Source organism: Ranitomeya imitator, chromosome 7 (genome assembly GCF_032444005.1).
Source record: "Ranitomeya imitator isolate aRanImi1 chromosome 7, aRanImi1.pri, whole genome shotgun sequence".
Lineage (NCBI taxonomy): Eukaryota > Metazoa > Chordata > Amphibia > Anura > Dendrobatidae > Ranitomeya > Ranitomeya imitator.
In genome coordinates, this window is record NC_091288.1 from 1,071,688 (window position 1) to 1,092,554 (window position 20,867).

General features: G+C 48.8%; 1 protein-coding gene across 3 annotated transcripts in view; it reads left to right on the forward strand.

Annotated features, from left to right (window-relative positions):
* The window catches only part of DPP10 (dipeptidyl peptidase like 10), a 634,899-nt gene that overhangs the window by 323,720 nt on the left and 290,312 nt on the right, over nt 1–20,867 (forward strand). For all 3 annotated transcript variants that reach the window (XM_069732554.1, XM_069732555.1, XM_069732553.1), the window contains 3 exons: nt 12,450–12,573; nt 12,725–12,763; nt 14,071–14,178. In XM_069732554.1, the coding sequence (XP_069588655.1) occupies nt 12,450–12,573; nt 12,725–12,763; nt 14,071–14,178 (271 nt within the window). The remainder of the gene's footprint in view (nt 1–12,449; nt 12,574–12,724; nt 12,764–14,070; nt 14,179–20,867) is intronic.

Genomic DNA, 20,867 nt, shown 5'->3' on the forward strand with positions numbered 1-20,867 from the left:
TAGTACAGGCTAATACAGCACCGGGGTTATATAATACAGGACCGGGGGTATATAAAACAGGGAAGATTCAGGACCTGTGGTATATAGTACAGGCTGATACAGCATCAGGGATATATAATACAGGACCGGGGTATATAATACAGGGAAGATATAGAACCTGAGGTATATAGTACAGGCTAATACAGCACCGGGGTTATATAATACAGGACCGGGGGTGTATAATACAGGGAAGATTCAGGACCTGTGGTATATAGTACAGACTGATACAGCATCAGGGATATATAATACAGGACCGGGGGTATATAATACAGGGAAGATATAGGACCTGAGGTATATAGTACAGGCTAATACAGCACCGGTGTTATATAATACGGGACCGGGGGTTTATAATACAAGGAAGATTCAGGACCTGTGGTATATAGTACAGGCTGATACAGCATCAGGGATATATAATATGGGATCGGGGTTATATACGGTAATATAGGGAAGATTCAGTACCTGTGGTATATAGTACAGGCTGATACAGCATCAGGGATGTATAGTACAGGACTTGGGGTATATAATACAGGGAAGATACAGGACCTGAGGTGTTGTGAATTCTGCTTTTGAGCTCCCTCTGGTGGTAGCAGATGGTAATGCAAGTGTTCTTGGGCTGCAGTCTTGGACAGGTGTATCTGCTAATTGCAGTGCTGACTGGGCTATTTAGGCTTGCTGGACTCATTAGTCCTGGCCAGTTGTCAATGTTTTTTGGGATATGATGGATCTCTTTCTGGCTTCTCCTGCTTGGCTGCTATTTCAGCAAAGATAAGTGTCTGTTTCTTTTTCTGTGGCACACAGGCAGTGTGCTTGTTTTTGTTTGTATTCCTGCTCTGATTGTAGGATTCGCTGGAGTTGCAGATATACGCTCCTGCGTCTTTAGTTAGATGTAGGAAGTTTTTGTATATTCTGCTGTGGATATTTTTGAAGGGTTTTAATACTGACCGCGCAGAACTCTGTCCTATCCTGTCCTATTTTAGCTAGAGTGGCCTCCTGTGCTAAATCCTGTTTTTCTGCCTGTGTATGTTTTTTCCTCTCCGACTCACCGCCAATATTTGTGGGGGGCTGTCTATCCTTTGGGGATCTGCTCTGAGGCAAGATAGTATTCCTATTTCCATCTTTAGGGGTATTTAGTCCTCCGGCTGTGACGAGGTGTCTAGGATTGGTTAGGTACACACCACGGCTACTTCTAGTTGCGGTGTTAAGTCCAGGATTGCGGTCAGTATAGTGACCACCTACTCCAGTGAAAGTTCTCATGCTGCTCCAAGGTCACCGGATCATAACACTGAGGTATATAGTACAGGCTGATACAAAACGGGGGTATATAATACAGGTCTGGAGCTATACAATACAGGGAAGATACAAGACCTGAGGAATACAGTACAGGCTGATTCAGGACCGGTGGTATATAATACATGAACGATACAGGATGTAAAGAATATAGTATAGGCTGATCTGAAAAGCCCACCAGGGCCGTGGGGTACTCGGTACCGGGTCCGATACTTAAAGGGATGTGTCACGGCGGTGGCGACCCAGTCCGTGGCCCTGGGCACCCATGTAAAAGGGGTTTGAATAAAGTTTGTGTTTGCAATACCACCTGTGGTATTCGGTCAGAGGGGACCGATGCTGCTTAAACGGGTCCTCTGGGGTGATGTTATGGCAGCTAAGATGGTATAACTTCCCACAGGTGAAGTTGGGTCCCCAGGGCTCCCGGTGTGTAGATGAAGATGGTGGATGGTGCAGTAAGAAACAGAGGACACAGGTTTGCAGTTTCTTTACCTGGTTTACTGAAGACCTCAGGCAGCCACAGTCCAGGGCACCAGATCCCAGGTACATGCAGGGTCCGGCCGGCTTGGAAGCGAGTTCAGAATCCCTCTACCAGGTGGAGTTAGAAGCCTTCCTACTAGCGCAGTGGTGTAGTCCCTTGCTACCTGTGGCTTCTGTCCAGGTCCTCACTGTTCTCTCTGTACTCCTTAAAGGTGGGACACTAACCCGTATGACAGGTGGCTTTAGCCTTTTTACAGGGTCTCTATCATGACCCAGGCTCTATTCTGTGCACCACTGTGTCTCCATGTGATAGGGCAGACAGGTGACAAGGGAGTCCAGATGTTCTGCCAGTTTCTGCTGTGGGTCTTGGAGTCCCTCACAACCTTGGTCTTCCGGCTACCGGTGTCTGCGCTCTGCAGGGAGGTGTCTCAGTTGCAGCTATTCTCCCTAGTTCTCACTCTTCTGCGCTTCACTTCTTCTACACGCTCTCTACAATCCGTTCGGCTTTCACTTTCTCCCTTTTCCAGGAGCTGCAGCACCCTCGTGGCTGCACGGCCCCTCTGCTTTCCTCTCTGCCTCAGACTGCTCCAGTCTGCTGTCTGGCACTCACTGACTCAATTTCCCTCCAGACCAGAATATATATAGGGTAGCCACCCCCAAGTTGGATCAGAGCTCCCCCTTCTGGCCTGAAGTGTGAACATTTGTATGCTTGTGTGTACCTAATAGAGAAGATCCTCCCTCGCTTCCAAGCGTGACATCGCTCTCCCCGTGAGGAAAGCAATGCCACTGTGACAACCTGGAACCTGGGGTGTCACACACCCCCTCCTGTTAAATCCAGTACTCCCGGACTGGGAAAAGAAGAACAATAGCAGGTTAGATAGGGACATACAAAAATTTTTTAAATGCTTACAACAGGTTAAACAGTTATTAAACTTTTCGACTTCCCTTTATGGGAGGTAATTAATACTTTAAATGTTACATAACTTTATTACAGGTTATAAATATAACTTTTCCTAAAATGGAACTTCCTTATAACATTAAAAATCAAGTGCTAAATATAAAATTGCGATTACCCTTTACGGTTATATCATCTTTATCAATAGTCCCTACACTGAAGTAAAAACAAATTAACTTCTCTTCCGGAGCACCGGATCTTCTTTTCTGCTCCGGGCTGGATAAGGTTACTGGCGGTCGTCCGGTAAGGCTCCCGATGAAGGTTTCCTTCCACCCGGCCGCAGCCTCCAGCTGCATCCGCATGAGCTGCAGGGTGAGTTCTTCTACTTCCCTCCGCAGGAAGTCTGGATCCAGCTTTGGTGACGGGTACAGCTCTTGCAAACTCCGGCTGGGGGAGTCCTCCTGCTCCACCCCATGCTCCGGTGCTCGCTCACCTCCCTCCGACATGTGGCTTTCTGGCACTACCTCCTTGGTCTCGTTTCCTGCGGTTTCATTCCACCATGCCTGTCTTTGTGGGCAGTTCTTTCTCTTCTTCTCGCCATCCCAGACTAGGAGGCGGACCTCTCTTGTTGATGGGCATACTTCTCTCACATAGTAGTACTGATGAGGGGCAGCCATGGTTTTCGCGTCGTTCCTCCAGGTGCCACCCACGACAACACGCCCTTTTCCTCCTGCACGCCACATGGTGCTGTAATGGCGGCAGTTTTGGCGGCAATTTACAGTTCACAGTCTCTCAATAAAGCAGTCTCTTAGGCGCACATGACTCGATTATTCGGGTTGGTCCATCCTGTTCATGACGCCAAAATGGAACGCCCACTAGTGCCGTGGGATCCGATACTTAAAGTAAATAAGGCGGCACACTGCAGCGCTAAAACATGAAACACGAAAATTGAACTGCATTACTGCACTAGAAATATGAAAAATGAGAGCGTTTAGCGCATAAAAATGGCCAATTTTATGTGTACCTGGTAGCCTCTTTACGGCATCTCACTTATACCAGGTCCTACACTTTCCTTTCCTCGCTGAGAATAAACTTCTCCATCTGAATGGGTACCTGTGAAACCTCTTCTTAGACTAAAATTCTCTCTCTGTGGAGAGGTATTGGACCTGCTGTAATTAAAACACCTGTGACTAGGAGGATCCCTTAAAGGGATGTGTCATGGCGGTGGTGACCCAGTTTGTGGCCCTGGGCGCCCATATAAACGGGGTTTGAATAAAGGTTGTGTTCGTGACACCACCTGTGGTATTCAGTCATAGGGGACCGACGCTGCTTAAAGGGGTCCTCTGGGGTGATGTTATGGCAGCTAAGATGGTATAACTTCCCACAGGTGAAGTTGGGTCCCCAGGACTCCCGATGTGTAGATGAAGATGGTGGATGGTGCAGTAAGAAACAGAGGACACAGGTTTGCAGTCTCTTTGCCTGGTTTACTGAAGACCTCAGGCAGCCACAGTCCAAGGCACCAGATCACAGGTACATGCAGGGTCTGGCCAGCTTGGAAGCCAGTTCAGAGTCCCCTCTACCAGGTGGAGTTAGAAGCCTTCCTACTACCGCAGTGGTGTAGTCCCTTTCTTCCTATGGCTTCTGTCAAGGTCCTCACTGTTCTCCCTGTCCTCCTTTAAAGGTGGGACACTAACCCGTGTGACAGGTGGCTCGAGTCTTTTTACAGGGTCTCTATCACGACCACTATGTCTCCATGTGATAGGGTGGACAGGTGATGTGTAGTTTAGCTGATCTGCCGGTTTCTGCTGTGAGTCTTGGAGTACCTCATAACCTCAGTCTTCCAGCTACCGGTGTCTGCACTCTGCAGAGAGGTAGCTCAGTCCCAGCTATTCTCCCCAGTTCACAATCTCCTGCGCTTCAAATTCTCCTACACGCTCTCTACAATCTGTTCGGCTTTCTCTTTCTCCTTTTTCCAGGAGCTGCAGCACCCTCGTGGCTGCACGGCACCTCTGCTTTCCTCTCTGCCTCAGACTGCTGCAGTCTGCTATCTGGCACTCACTGACTCACTTTCCCTCCAGACCAGAATATATATAGGGTAACCACCCACAAGTTGGATCAGAGCTCCCCCTTCTGGCCTGGAGTGTGAACATGTTGTATGCTTGTGTGTACCTGATAGAGAAGATCCTCCCTTGCTTCCAAGCGTGACATCACTCTCCCCATGAGGAAAGCAATGCCACTGTGACAACCAGGAACCTGGGGTGTCACAGATACAGGACCTGGGTATATAATACAGGCAGATACATCCTGTATTTAACCAGGACCGGGGGTATATATTACAGGATCAGGGTATATAATACACGATCAGGGTATATAATATAGGCAGATACAGGACCCAAGGTATTTAATCAGGACCGAGCGTATATAATACAGGATTGGGGTATATAATGCAGGCAGATACATGATCAAAGGTATTTAATCAGGACCGGGGATATATAATACAGGATCTGGGATATATAATGCAGGATCAGTGCATATACTGTAATACAGGACCGGGGTATATAATACAGGCAAATACAGGACCCAAGATTTTTAATCAGGATCGGGGGTATATAAAAGAGGATTGCGGGTATATATAATATAGGCAGATACTGAAACAGGGATAAATAATACTGATATATAACTGGGGGTTTATAATACAGGGTATAAAAAGAACTGTACTATACCCATAACCAAATCTTTACTCTCCTTTATGTCTCCATGTCATTCTATATCTCCTTCTGTCTTAGTCTTCACTACTCTTCTTCAATCCACTGTCTTTGTCCCCCCTTCTTTTTACTTTTATTCCCTATAGTCTTCCCGTTTCTTTCTCCATTTTGTCTTCCCTCTCATTTTCATCTCCCCCATCATCTTCGCCTCGTCTCTTCGTTTCCACCTCTCCTCTTCAGCCTTACTTCCACATCAGATTCCTCCCTTACCACTATCCTCTTCTTTGGTCGGCAGCCTCGAACACTTTGCTCCCCCCCTACATTCTTCACTGTCCTCTTCCTCTTACATGTCTTCCTCCCTCCTCTTCTGTGTCTCCCTATCCTTCTTTTCAGTTTCTCCAACCACCTCCTTTTCTTCCACCACCCATTTTTCTTTGTCTCACGCCTTCCTGTTTATTGTTCCCTTTTTTCCCTCTTGGTCTTCCTTCCTGTCTTTGAGTGTCTCCCTTCTCTTATTCTCCCCTTACTCCTTCTCTTCATATCACAGCCCACTTCCTTTTTGACTCGTCTCTCTTCTTGATCTCCTGCCCCACCTCCCCTTCGTATCCGTGCCCCAACTTCTCTTTATTGTCTTCCCCTCACCTCCTCTTCATCCCTACATCTTCTCCACTTTGTCTCCCCTTAACCTCCTTTTCGTCTGCTCTTCACCTTCTCTTCGTCTCCCCCTCACGTTGGCTTCCTCTTCATGTCTACCCAGGGCCAGTTTTAGACAAATTGGGGCCCTGGGCAGAAGTTTAAAGTTGGGCCTGCAGCCAAGCCTAATCTCACTACCAGATGTCATAGTGAAAACCAAGTAATTACTTAGTCACGCCACTCCAGGGTAAGCCGGCACATGGCGCCGGCACATGGCGCTGTGGTCCACACCCACTAGTGTTACCGTACGTTCGGGTCATGTACCCCACTGACAAATCAGGATACATAGACCTAAAGATGGCAGTTCAAACTCTGTACGAGGAGGTCTGCTGTCAGTGTGTGTGTCTGGACCAGCTGATGCTAGCCATCAATGTAATAGCAACCCAGCTGCAGGGTCTGTCCACCACCATGTCCAGCCATCCCTCTTCTGGACAATCAGTCTGCATGAGGGATCCGCCTTATGCTCCGGTTTTTGGTGGCTCTTCCAAGCTCTAGCTTCCATTTACATCCCAGTTTTATGGAGACCCACAAGAGAGCAGCGGTGTTATAAATAAATGTAAGATCCACATTACACTCCATGCTCACCTCTTCCTATCAAACCAGACCAAGATAACATTTATGGTCTATTTGGCGTCTGGACAAGCTCTGGCTTGGGTGAACCTTATTTCGGAGCATGGTGGTCCGGAAACCTGCAATGTGGAGAAGTTCCTAGAGATGTTCCATGCGGTTTTTGAGGTTCCAAGTTGTACCTCTCTGTTGCCTGGTCCCTGTTGAGTCTAAGGCAGACCATGGATACTATGGCTCAGTATGCCTTACACTTCCATACTTTGGCGACGGAGCTGGCTTGGAATGAAGAAGCCCTGGTGGCGACCTTCTGGCAGTGTTTGTCCGGTCGAGTTAAGGACAATTTGGCTGGCAGTGACTTACCATCCTGCTTTCATGAGTGAGCTCAGGAACTAGCTTCAGCATCTCCTTGTGCCAGAGGACCATCCAGACTGACTCTAAACTTCTAGATCCCTTTACTACTACATTGGAGGTAGAGGGCACTTCACTTTTTATACAGGAATGATAGCAGAGACACATAGCAAACATTTGTCTATATTGTGGCAAGGGACATTTTTTCGCCAGTGCCCCGTGAGACCGAGAAATTCCAGCACCTAGGGTTAAAAGGAGAGACGATCCTAGGTGAAGTGATTGCTCTTCAAGACTAATGTGTGAACTTACCTTGACCTGGCTGGAGAAGTCTCTCTCCATCTCTGCCCATCTGGATTCCGGCTCTTCAGGTAATTTCATAAACTGGATCTGGTCTCTTGACTTTAGCTCACTACACAACTGCTGGATCATCCTGACTATTACCTCCATAGATGGACAACTCCTGGCTGAACCTGTTTACTTCATTACGCTGTCAGTTACACTGTCATATTTGGATTCCCTGCACAGATAAAATCCAGCAGAACCCAGTGGCGCCACTGCCAACCCATTTAGAGCTTCGAGCGGAAAGTTATGGGCATCCATGGTTTTGGCCAGAAAACCATGGAGAGAGGCTGCACAGCCCAGAGGTGGGCACAGCATGTGGGATGGGGCAGCCTAGGGGATAATAGGCAGCTCCTCTTTTTTGGATGCAGTTCTTCTACTGGCAGGAGGCCCATTAGCTGACGTGGCCAGAGAATTACGTAACAAAGATTTGGACCTGTGATTCATCAACGCCTCCTTGTGGTCACATGCTACATAACACGGTAATCTATCTGTATCCTACCCTTGTACTACACTCCTGACTGTATACTTCTATATTCTTGTATATTTATATAACTGTATCTTCTAGTGCACCTTCCGGCGATTAAATATTAAATTAATCTTGCTCTTTTATCTCGATTCACGAATCCCTATGTCTGCACGCTCGGCTGGTTAACATACCTTTCCTGGGGTTAGTTTCTGACCCGACATAAGCCTGTTGTCGGACGGGGCTTATATCTAACGAGGAACTGGTGGCAGCATACCACATTGTGTAAGTGAGGATATCCCACAGTGACGGCCTGGGAGGTTTGTATATATATACATATCCCCAGCCTGGACTGGTGATATATATCCCCCCTCACTGGGAGCGCCTCAATAACTCTATCTATAAGGGAAGCCTTTCCAGTGACTATTTGCCATCAGTGCAGTTCCCTGACTGACCCGAGGTAAGTGGTAGCACCAGAGAGCCAATCCCTGCTGGGTCATTCGCTCCCCTCCCCTGAAGTTGACACACCCCTTCCCCTGTACGATCCATCACAGTTGCCCATTCAATACTGTGCCTTGCGGATGTCTTATGTGAAAAGAAGACAGAGGTCGTGTCACCCAATACACCTTATGACTGTGCTGTCATCCTTATCCTGGCACTTCACCACCCCGGGGACGGTTGTATGCACTATCTCTACCTGAGATTCGAGCCATGTTAGAATACATCAGGAGAATTTGGCCAAGGGATTCATCCGTAAATCCTCTTCTCCTGCCTGAGCTAGCTTCGTGACTAAGAATTATGGTTCTCTATGCCCCTGTATAGACTATCAAGGTCTCAGTAAAATCACTGCAAAGAACAAGTACTCGCTGCTTCTGATTTCTGAGTAATTTGAGAAAATCCTAGACCTCTGATAGGCTTGATTCGTATCTTTAAAGGGCGACTAATGGAAGACAGCCTTTAATACCCTTGATAGCCACTACGAGTATCTCATCAAGCCTTTTGGGCTGTGTAATACACCAGTCGTGTTTCATTAGGGTTACTAATTACATCTTCCAGAATCTCCTCTATGTTTCCGTGGTTGTGTATTTGGACGATATCCTGATATTCTCCTCTGACCTTCCTTCCCAGAGGCGGTACATCCATCAATTTCTGCAGGGATCGTCCCACTGAACGCCCGCTCTTCTTTTACCGTGGGTTTAACACTACTCAGACAACACAGGGTGAGGGTAAAATAGTGTGGCAATACTTTATTGAACAACCAAACAGGCATATAACACATAGAACAGTCCCAGCAAAATACCCAAGATGGTGCACATTACAGAGTCTCACCCTTCCGCTGATTCGCCAGGATAAGAGCAACTGTTACTTTACAGCTTCCAGGGTTGACTACTCCACCTGTGGCATGCACACAGAGAGGAGGTAACGACAATCTTAGGAAGATGACAGTTCATTTATGTACATGGCCAGGTGACCAGATGGTCCCAACCTGGTTTCCCCAAACATATCCATGGTTCAGCAATGGTGAATGGAGCAGATCGGTATTCTTCCATCCTAGGCCAAGGTCCTCTAAGCTGACATCCTGTCGAATAATACATCTGTGTCCCTCATGATGGAGCCATGATGGCTGCTGTGCTGCTCTGGTCCTTTGGATGTCTTGGATGAATCTCTGGCTCTCATACAGATGCATATAACCTATTTTTATGGTTAACAATTGTCCTTCAATCAGCATTCACAGATATGGGGAAGAATGGTGATGACCAACTCGCATATCATTAACTGAAAATAAAGATTAATAACAACCACAAGACGTATTTCATCACCAGGTATCATTTTAATCAGTATAACGACGCCGACTTGACACTGTCTGCAGTTATTGTGCACAATCCTGCAGACGGGTTCCCTTTAAGCAATTCAATCCGGTGACCTACAGACTTCAGCTCCCTGTGAGTCTACGGATCCCCAATTCCTTCAACATCTCTCTCCTCAAACAGGTGATGTAACAGAGTGTCACCCCAGCCTGTACACAAGGACCATACTTTAATCAGGCTTACATTAGCATTCCTTGCCCTGTATCTGGTGGGGGCATGCTTGTCTTTGTTCCCCTCTGCAGGAGGCATCTTCAATACACAAACCTGTAGAGACTGCAGACAGGGTTTCTGGAACTTTCTTAATCCTTGAAGCTATGTTTAAGGGGGTGGGTGTTGGGATCAGCCCCTTTGTTGGGCAGAGATACTAATAGTGGTAGGACAACAAGCCACATCTTCTGTTAGTTGATGCTGTGTGCTGTGAAGGACAAGGATATGCTGCTGCAGCTGGATCCTGGTATGTATGGAGGTGAGAGATCATTTTGCCACATGGTATTGTGAGGTCTCACCACCCTGGTGGATTTAAGGACTGAATCTGAAGACTGTAGTTGTGTGGTGACTTGGGAAGGGCTGGGATCTTATGCTGAGGCGAGATCCTGGTGCCAGTGTGTGGAGGGTTAAAAGCTGCCACATTGGACTGTGTTGTGGCCCTCATCTGCTGGAGCCATTGAATTCACTCAAGGACTATTTCTATTTCCCTGGCATCGGATTGCCGGGTGGCGCCCCCGGATCTGTTCCCTTTGTGTGGACTCAGTGTGGACTCATTACGGACGCTGCAGAATTACCTTCATTTGTGTTATCCCAGTTCCCTGTTCCAATAAATCTTGTTGGATTGTTTATCGGCCTGGTGTCTCTTGCTGCTCTGTCGCAAACCCCGTCACAGGTGGTTCTTAACCGTTTCTCCAAGCTCTTTACTCTGACCTTTATGCCTGTGCCTGAGGCAAAGGACATCTTGGATTCCAAGAAGCGTGGGGGAGGACCTTTTATCTAGTTGATTTAAAGAGTTTCAGTCCTTGGGAGCCTTCCGACAACATCTATACCCCTGCGATTCTTGAGCAGTTTCTCCATTGGACTAATCTAAAGAGGCGCTCCTTTACACTGCTAGTTGGCATGGTGGCTCCATCTGGCCTTAGGGGAGTGTGGCCGGTCTCTGCAGGAATTTAACCTTGCTATGTCCTGCAGAAATCTGGCTCCTCGTCTTCTCCCATGAGAGCAGCCTCTGTATAAGGCAGCTCCTTCCAGCACCTCTTGCACAAACATTGGTTCCTATCCTTTTTGTTCACTTGTATGCTTTCTTCTGTATTCCACTTCCTGTTGGTGACCCAGCTAGTTCTCCCATCCTGCCTGACCTCTCCACCCTTGACTTCGGTTTCGCCTACTGATCTTGTGCTGCTTGCCCAGACCTCGCGCCACCTGACCACATTTACTCTTTGCCCTTTTGTGCCATGCAGCTGTGCCACTAACCCTCCGGTCAGTAGACCGGAAGATTGCCCTGGAGTGGTACCTGGTGACTACCTGCAGTCAAGTCTAACCTCACCACCAGAGGCCATAGTGAAAATCAGGTGAGTCGCCCTACTAGGGCCTGAGGTACTCGGCACCGGGTTCGGTCGCAATTAAGGGGGTGGTCACTGTGGCAGCGACCCGGTGCGTGCCCTGGGCACTCAAGTTAAGGGGAAAGTCTTTAAAGGGTATTTTGGAATAAAGTTTATTTGTGACGCCACCTGTGGTTCTCGGTCAGAGGGAGCGATGCGGCTTAAAGGGGTCCTCTGGGGTGATGTTGTTGCAGCAAGATGGTGATGCTTCCCACAGGTGAAGCGGGGTCCCCAGGGCTCCTAAGGTATATGGCAAGGATGATGTGTTGTCGGTAAACAACGGATGACACAGAGTTGCAGTCTTTACCTGGTTTACTGATGTTATCGGGCCTAGTCCAGGGTACCGGCAACAGGTGCGGAAGGAGTCCAGGCAGCCTGAAAACAAGCAGTAATCCCCTTAGCAGGTCAGGTTGGGAGCCTTCCACTATGCGCTGGTTTTCAGGTCCCTTGCTGCCTTTAGTTTGCTCACAAGGTACCTCTTCCTCTCTCCTGTCCTGGGACAGTACCTGCACGGTTGGCAGCTTGAGCTGTTCTCTTGGGGGTCTCTGACACGGTGACTCCAGGCTCTATCTGCTGCTGTACCTCAGGAATTGTATGGGCAATTAACATACAGTCCTATGCCCTCCGGTTCCACTGTGGACCTTGCAGTTATCCACAATCTCGGGCTCCCGGTGCCCGGTTTCTGCGTTCTGGCTCACAGGAGGCCAAGTCACAGCCTCCTTAAGCTCCTAATCTCTCCTCTGCTCCTTCCCTGTCTCTTGTCCCTCACAGACTGACTAACTCCTCCTCCAGACCAGGATGGATATTAGGGAAGTTGCCATAAAACAGGGTTTTGAGGTCCTCCTTCTGCCCTGGAGTTAGGTGTTGTGTGTAAGGCTTACCTGCCAAAGGGATACCACTTATCTCCATGCATGGCAGTACCCTCCCCGAGAGGAAAGTAGCATCACTGTGGTACCCGAACTCCTGGGGTGCCACACAGGCAGTCACTTTTTTAAATCCCTCCAGGGTCCACACCCACCAGCATTACACTTTGTGACCCCCTTATTTCCTCTTTGTCTCCCCCTTACCTTTTCTTTGTCTCCTTCTCACCTCCTTTTTGTCTCACCCCCCCTTTCTTTCCCTTTTCCTCATGTGTCCCCCCTATCCTCTTTGACTTTCTTCCTCTTCCTCCTTCAGGGATTATTACATCACAATGGTGAAGTGGATCAGTAACACCCGGGCCGTGGTCAGATGGCTGAACCGAATGCAGAACATCTCCATCCTCACTGTCTGTGAAACAACCACCGGGGCCTGCAGCAAAGTAAGAGGATACATCACCCATGTCTCCCATAGGTGTCTAGCGACTCCACAATTCTGCAGCTCTTGAGCCTCCCAGACCCTCACAGGTTGTGTTATTGGGAATTCCGGACTCATAATTACTCACATTCATTGCAACAATTTTTCTGTTACAGAAATATGAAATTGTCTCTGAAGTATGGCTGGCAAAACAGGTAAAGATTGCCAGGACTGTAGATGCCGGGCGCCCGAGCAAAGGACGTCTAGTTTGCCAATTGTCCAGAAATTCCAGCACAGTCCATAAAAAGAGAGCACTTTCTTGCACCGTCCGTTAAAAAACAATTAAATCATCTGATTTTTTTGAGGGTGAAGGAACTTCTACAGATTATCCCGACTGTGATTATCATGATTTCCAGTGACCGCAGCCGATGTCTCATATATTGGATTATTGGGTTATGGATACGGATCACTGATAATCAGAAGGATTTATTCTGGTTTTCCAATGTGTCCGTAAAAAATATTTTCTGTCCGTGTTTTTTCGATAAGCTATCCAGAAAAGATATAAAGTCGAGTTGGCAACATTAAGGATGCAGAGGTGGGAGGGCTTGGCACGAAACGCAGAGGGAGGACGATACATAAGGTGCTGAGGTGAGAGGGTGGGGCACATGACATTTAGGTGGGAAGGCAGGAGGGCGAGGCACAGGAGCCAGGAAGACATCACCGTAGACAGAAGGGCGGAGTATAGGGTACAGAGATGGGAAAGCAGGGTTTAGGGTGCCGGCTCAGAAAGGCAGGGCACAGGATGCTGAGGTGGGATGGCACAAGAGATAGGAGGGTGGGCCACATTAGGCAGGAGGGCGGGGTGCAAGAAGGAAGAGCACAGAACGCAGGAGGGTGGGGCACAGGAAGTCGAGGTGGGAGAGCCAGGCACAGGAAGAAGGAAGGCTGGGAACAGAGTGCCGAGGTGGAAAGGCGAGGCACAGAAGATAGAGCTTAGGGCACAGAATGTAGAGGTGGGTACCTGGGGTAAAGATAGTGTAGGGCACAGGGGTATAATATGTGAGGACACAGGGAGCTATCGGTTGACATAATAGGGCCAGCAGATAGGCAATGTATTGCTGATGCTGGCCGCAGTAGCATGCAGAATATTAGGGCAGCACGGTGGCGCAGTGGTTAGCACAGCAGCCTTGCAGCGCTGGAGTCCTGGGTTCTAATCCCACCCAGGACAACATCTGCAAAGAGTTTGTATGTTCTCTCCGTGTTTGCGTGGGTTTCCTCCGGGCACTCCGGTTTCCTCCCACATTCCAAAGACATACTGATAGGAATTCTAGATTGTGAGCCCAATCGGGGACAGTGATGATAATGTGTGCAAAACTGTAAAGCGCTGCGGAATATGTTAGCGCTATATAAAAATAAAGATTATTATTATTATTATTACATAAGATAATCCCGACCGTTACTGAAGAGAATATTTATGGTGGAGTCAATGAAAGGTTGATGCTTTTTGATCTTTTTTCCACAGAATGAGGAACCAATATTTTCTAAAGATGGCAGCCGGTTCTTTATGACGGTCCCTGTGAAACAAGGTGGCCGTGGAGAGTTCCACCACATCGCCATGTTTAGTGTCCAGGTGAGAAAACGTATTGTTTCTTCTCTGGTCTCATTACGGCCTTGAACCTCAAACTCATGTCCACATCACTGGAGAACATGAATTTACAGATTGTTTGGTCCCAGTGATAAAATGGTCAGATATCCGGAAATGTGAGTTAAATAATCATATAATCGGCCACGCATTGTGCTCGCGGCAGAGTAGCCACCCACAGCGCTCGCGGGAGAGTACTCATGCATGGCACTAGCAGTAGAGTAGCCACACACAGCGCTCGCGGGAGAGTACTCATGCATGGCACTAGCAGTAGAGTAGCCACACACAGCGCTCGCGGGAGAGTACTCATGCATGGCACTAGCAGTAGAGTAGCCACACACAGCGCTCACGGGAGAGTACTCATGCATGGCACTAGCAGTAGAGTAGCCACACACAGCGCTCGTGGGAGAGTACTCATGCATGGCACTAGCAGTAGAGTAGCCACACACAGCGCTCGCGGGAGAGTACTCATGCATGGCACTAGCAGTAGAGTAGCCACACACAGCGCTCGCGGGAGAGTACTCATGCATGGCACTAGCAGTAGAGTAGCCACCCACAGCGCTCGTGGGAGAGTACTCATGCATGGCACTAGCAGTAGAGTAGCCACACACAGCGCTCGCGGGAGAGTACTCATGCATGGCACTAGCAGTAGAGTAGCCACACACAGCGCTCGCGGGAGAGTACTCATGCATGGCACTAGCAGTAGAGTAGCCACCCACAGCGCTCGTGGGAGAGTACTCATGCATCGCACTAGCAGTAGAGTAGCCACACACAGCGCTCGCGGGAGAGTACTCATGCATGGCACTAGCAGTAGAGTAGCCACACACAGCGCTCACGGGAGAGTACTCATGCATGGCACTAGCAGTAGAGTAGCCACACACAGCGCTCGTGGGAGAGTACTCATGCATGGCACTAGCAGTAGAGTAGCCACACACAGCGCTCGCGGGAGAGTACTCATGCATGGCACTAGCAGTAGAGTAGCCACACACAGCGCTCGCGGGAGAGTACTCATGCATGGCACTAGCAGTAGAGTAGCCACCCACAGCGCTCGTGGGAGAGTACTCATGCATGGCACTAGCAGTAGAGTAGCCACACACAGCGCTCGCGGGAGAGTACTCATGCATGGCACTAGCAGTAGAGTAGCCACACACAGCGCTCGCGGGAGAGTACTCATGCATGGCACTAGCAGTAGAGTAGCCACCCACAGCGCTTGCGGGAGTGTACGCATGCATGGCACTAGCAGTAGAGTAGCCACACACAGCGCTCGTGGGAGAGTACTCATGCATCGCACTAGCAGTAGAGTAGCCACACACAGCGCTCGTGGGAGAGTACTCATGCATGGCACTAGCAGTAGAGTAGCCACCCACAGCGCTCGCGGGAGAGTACTCATGCATGGCACTAGCAGTAGAGTAGCCACCCACAGCGCTCGCGGGAGAGTACTCATGCATGGCACTAGCAGTAGAGTAGCCACCCACAGCGCTCGCGGGAGAGTACTCATGCATGGCACTAGCAGTAGAGTAGCCACCCACAGCGCTCGCGGGAGAGTACTCATGCATGGCACTAACAGTAGAGTAGCGACATACAGCGCTCAAGGTCGAGCAGCATAAATAGTATATATTTATAAGGGAATATTTGTCAGGTGAACATATGACTCTTAAAATGATTTTTATTTATATCACGTTAAAAATACACCAAAACAGAAAAGTTCCTGTGCACAGTGAGTGGATATACTATGGGGGATGTAATGGTAGCTTACAATCGTCCTGTAAGCATGTGTAGATGTAACAAGATACCTGGCTCCGCAAGTGATCCCGCTTTCCAGCTCCAAAGTCAGAATTCACACTCCACCAACTAACCCTTAAGGCGATTAAATATATAATTTAACATTGCTCCGCTCTTTTATCTCAATCCATGAATCCACATGTCCATTTCTCGGTTAAATTTTCCATGATACCGGGTTTCTGGCCCCATATACAGTGGGTACGGAAAGTATTCAGACCCCTTTAAATTTTTCACTCTTTGTTTCATTGCAGCCATTTGGTAAATTCAAAAATGTTAATTTTTTTTCTTATTAATGTTCACTCTGCACCCCATCCTGACTGAAAAAAAAAACAGAAATGTAGAGATTTTTGCAAATTTATTAAAAAAGAAAAACTGAAATATCACATGGCCATAAGTCTTCAGACCCTTTGCTCTGTATTGAGTAGAAGCACCTTTTGAGCTCGTACAGCCATGAGTCTTCTTGGGAATGGTGCAACAAATTTTTCCCCCCTGGATTTGGGGATCCTCGGCCATTCTTCCTTGCAGATCCTCTCCAGTTCCGTCAGGTTGGATGGTGAACGTTGGTGGACACCATTTTCAGGTCTCTCCAGAGATGCTCAATTGGGTTTAGGTCAGGGCTCTGGTTGGGCCGGTCAAGAATGGTCACAGAGTTGTTCTGAAGCCGCTCCTTTGTTATTTTAGCTGTGTGCTTAGGGTCATTGTCTTGTTGGAAGGTGAACCTTCGGCAAAGTCTGAGGTCCAGAGCACTCTGGAAGAGATTTTCATCCAGGATATCTCTGTACTTGGCCGCATTCATGTTTCCTTTAATGACAACCAGTCGTCCTGTCCCTGCAGCTGAAAAACACCCCATAGCATAATGCTGCCACCACCATGTTTCACTGTTGGGATTGTATTGGGCAGGTGATGAGCAGTGCCTGGTTTTCTCTACACATACCGGTTAGAATTATCACCTAAAAGATCTATCTTCGTCTCATCAGACCAGAGAATCTTATTTCTCATAGTCTGGGAGTCCTTCATGTGTTTTTTAGCAAACTATGCGGGCTTTCATATGTCTTGCACTGAGGAGAGACATCCATCGGGCCACTCTGCCATAAAGGCCTGACTGGTGGAGGCTGCAGTTAGAGTTGACTTTATGGAACTTTCTCCCATCTCCCTCCTGCATCTCTGGAGCTCAGCCACAGTGATCTTGGGGTTCTTCTTTATCTCTCACCAGGGCTCTTCTCCCACGATTGCTCAGTTTGGCTGGACGGCCAGGTCTAGGAAGACTTCTGGTGGTCCCAAACTTCTTCCAATTAAGAATTATGGAGGCCACTGTGCTCTTGAGAACCTTGAGTACTGCAGAAATTCTGTTGTAACATTGGCCATATTTGTGCCTTGCCACAATTCTGTCTCTGAGCTCCTCGGCCAGTTCCTTTGACCTCATGATTCTTATTTGGTCTGACATGCACTGTGAGCTGTGAGGTCTTATATAGACAAGTGTGCGTGTGGCGCCCCAGGGTCCTGGTCATCACAGTGGTATTGTTTTCCCCACGAGGAGAGTGATGCTATGTTTGGAGGCAATGAAGGATAACTGCATTCAGGTATCACAAACATGCAACACATTCACATTCCAGGCCACCAAGGGGAGCTTCTGATCCTACTTACTAGGTGTATATATATATATATATATATATATATATAGGTAGTCTGTAGGAAAAGTTAGTCAGTCCTTCAGGGAAGCTGTTCCTGGCAGGAGCGAATTTCTGTCAGAGGACAGAGGAGAGGGTCCACGGAGCTGTGCATGCCCTCAGAGCTGCAGCTCCCAGAAAGAGACATTTTGAAGGCAGAATTGTATTGCAGCAAGCTTGTAGGAAAGCAAAGCACAGACGAGGATTCCAGAAGGGGACCAGCCCCGAACAGGCTGCCTCCTTCTGAGGCGCAGATAACCAGTAGCCAGAACACCGATGGAGTAAGGACCTCTATGCCTTACTTCAGAGACCGGCAGGACAGCTATTTGCACGTTACCTGTCCGCACCTACACCCAGGAGGCACGGTGGCATCCTTCAGAGGCTGGGGCATGCTAGAGTCCCTATAAACAGCCTCAAGCCACCAGTCATACGGGTATTGCCCTATCCGACTACGGGGGACAGAGAGAGAGACACAACATCTGTGAGGATCTTATTTGAAGCTTATGCAGTAAGGGACTACACCACTACAGTGCAAGGGAAGACTATTGATTTCCACTTGGACATGGGGACTCTGGACTTGCCTCCAAACCGGCCGGATTCTACCTGCCCTGTGATTTGGTGCCCTGGACGGTGGCTGCTGAAGACTTCAGTAAACGAGGTAAAGAGACTGCAAACCTGTGTCCTCGTTCTTCACTGCACTTCTCGTCATTCTGCCATCTACACACTGGGAAGCCCTGGGGATATACTTCACCTGTGGGAACATATACCATCTAGCTGCCATAACATCACCCCAGAAGACCCCTTAAAGCAGCGCGGGCCACCCTGACCGAATACCACAGGTGGCTTCACGAACATAAACTTTAACCCTTTAAAGACCTTTCCCTTTTATACGGACGTTCCAGGGCCACGGACCAGGTCAGCCACCATGACATCCTCCCTTTGGGCCTACCGGACCCGGTTCCGAGTACCCCACGGCCCTGACTGGGTGCTCCAACTTGGCGTCACGAACAGGAAGGACTGACCCTGAAAATCGGGTCATGTGCGCCTAAAGGACTCTGCCTAACTGTTTTGTGCTCAGAGACTGTGTACCGCCAAAATTGCAGCCAAAACCGCCGCCTTTACAACGCCACGATGAGCACCGGAGAAGGGTGTGCCAGCATAGGAGGAGACTACCAAAGCGGCGCAAACAGTGATGAACACCCCCTATGAATGCTATTACACGATGAGGACCTGCCCATCTGCCAAAGAGGTCTGCCTCCTGATATGCAATGGCGGGAACAAGGTGAAGAAGAAGCCCTGCCCCCAAGAGATGGAGGAGCCGTGTGCATGTGCGGCCGCAGATCCGGAAGAAGAGATGGCGACCAGCGTGTACCCGATGGACGACAAAGCGATCCAAGACTATCCCAGGGAAACGGAGGAGAACCCAGACTCGTCGCTGCCAGAGGATCCGGACTTCTTGGAACCGCAAATGGAGGAGCTGACCCACCAGCTCCTGGACACTGAGCTGACCACGGTGAAGAAATGGAAGTCGGTCCTGTGCAGGAAGAACGCACTGGAGGAGTCGCAGTCCGTGCAGCAGCCGACTCCAGCATCCTCATCAGCGGAGTGGACCGACATCGGTGGAACCACATCAGGCGCAGGTACAGAAAGCGACCCTGCTCCGGTGACCAATCCCGCTCCAGCGACCGCTCTTCTCGCAGTCACTAACCCCGCTCCAGCGACTATAACCACTGGCGACGAGACGCTGACAGGCCCGCTCCCAACATCCATAGGCACACCGCTGGAGGTGAGCCCCAAGGGGGTGGTTTTTCAATCGGACAATCTGAGAGCAGAATCAATCGGGTCCCCTGGGGAGGCCCAACCAGAAGGGTCCCATATTGAAGCCCTCACCTGGGAGGAATATAACCGACGTCTGGTACTAAAATGGAAGGAGGACCAAGGGAGTGAGGCCCAACGCAATGCACAGACCCATAACACCCAGCGAAGTGACAAAGGACCAGCAAGATGGGGTGTAGTGGTGGCCTTCTACCCTAAAAGGGGTTGGGGTTTCATTCAGGAATCCGGGCTGCCGACGAAGGTCTATGTCACCCGCAGTGATGTGGAATCTCATCTCCGGGAGGGACATCCTGAACGGGAATCTATGCCGAGGGGATCATGTGACCTACACCCGTCACCGGGATGAAAAGGGTTGGTGCGCTCGAAACGTTAGGAAACACATACCCACCACAATGCCACCTAGTGTCAACGTTGATACCGCCACTATTCCTCCGGTTACAGAGCCTGCAACTCCTCAAACCAACGCTACTACTACTGTGTGCATAATCACCACCACTGAGACAACTGCTGTGGCAACTGCAATAGCTGACATCCGTACTCAAGCTACATGAACATTGATAGCAGCTAATGACTTGACCATACATGAGAGGCAAACCAATGACGTTGATATAGCATCAGATGAGGATCTGGATACAAATCTTTCCAGGCCAGGAAGTGTTCGTTACCAGCTGATGCCTTGGCAACTGCTACAGTAGAACAAAGAAAATGTGAAAATTACTGTAAATAGTTACATGTTCATCTTTTGCTGCAAATTTAAAATGACTGTTGCTGTTCACAAGTTCATCAAACCCTACCAGGGTTTCCACTTAAAGGGGTCCCCTGTTTAAAGGGATCCTAAGTTTTGCACAAGTTGCACAGTTGCCTTCCATTTAAAGACACTGGAATCATGGACAGTGAGTGGCTCACAAACTTTGCTTGTAAATAGTTAACACCTTCTTAAAGGTGCTTCCTACTGGTTTTACAAAGAAGCATTTAAAGACAAGAGACTGCTTCTAACATTGTTGTGAGAACTGCTTTGTTTTCCAGAGACCTGAAGAAAAATTGATCCCTGCTCACCTCCCGTTCACCTGCACTCCCCCGGACCGTGAAGCTGTAAATCCTCATGTCTTGAATAAAAGCATTGGACCATTACAGGGTGAGTGCTGCCGCATTTTTCTGCTCTTAGTCATACGTACACAGGAGCTTCTGGTCCTACTTACTAGGTGCCTCCTCATATATATAATATAAATATATATATATATATACAGAGGAGAGGGTCCACGGAGCTGTGCATGCCCTCAGAGCTGCAGCTCCCAGAAAGAGACATTTTGAAGGCAGAATTGTATTGCAGCGAGCTTGTAGGAAAGCAAAGCACAGGCGAGGATTCCAGAAGGGGACCAGCTCTGAACAGGC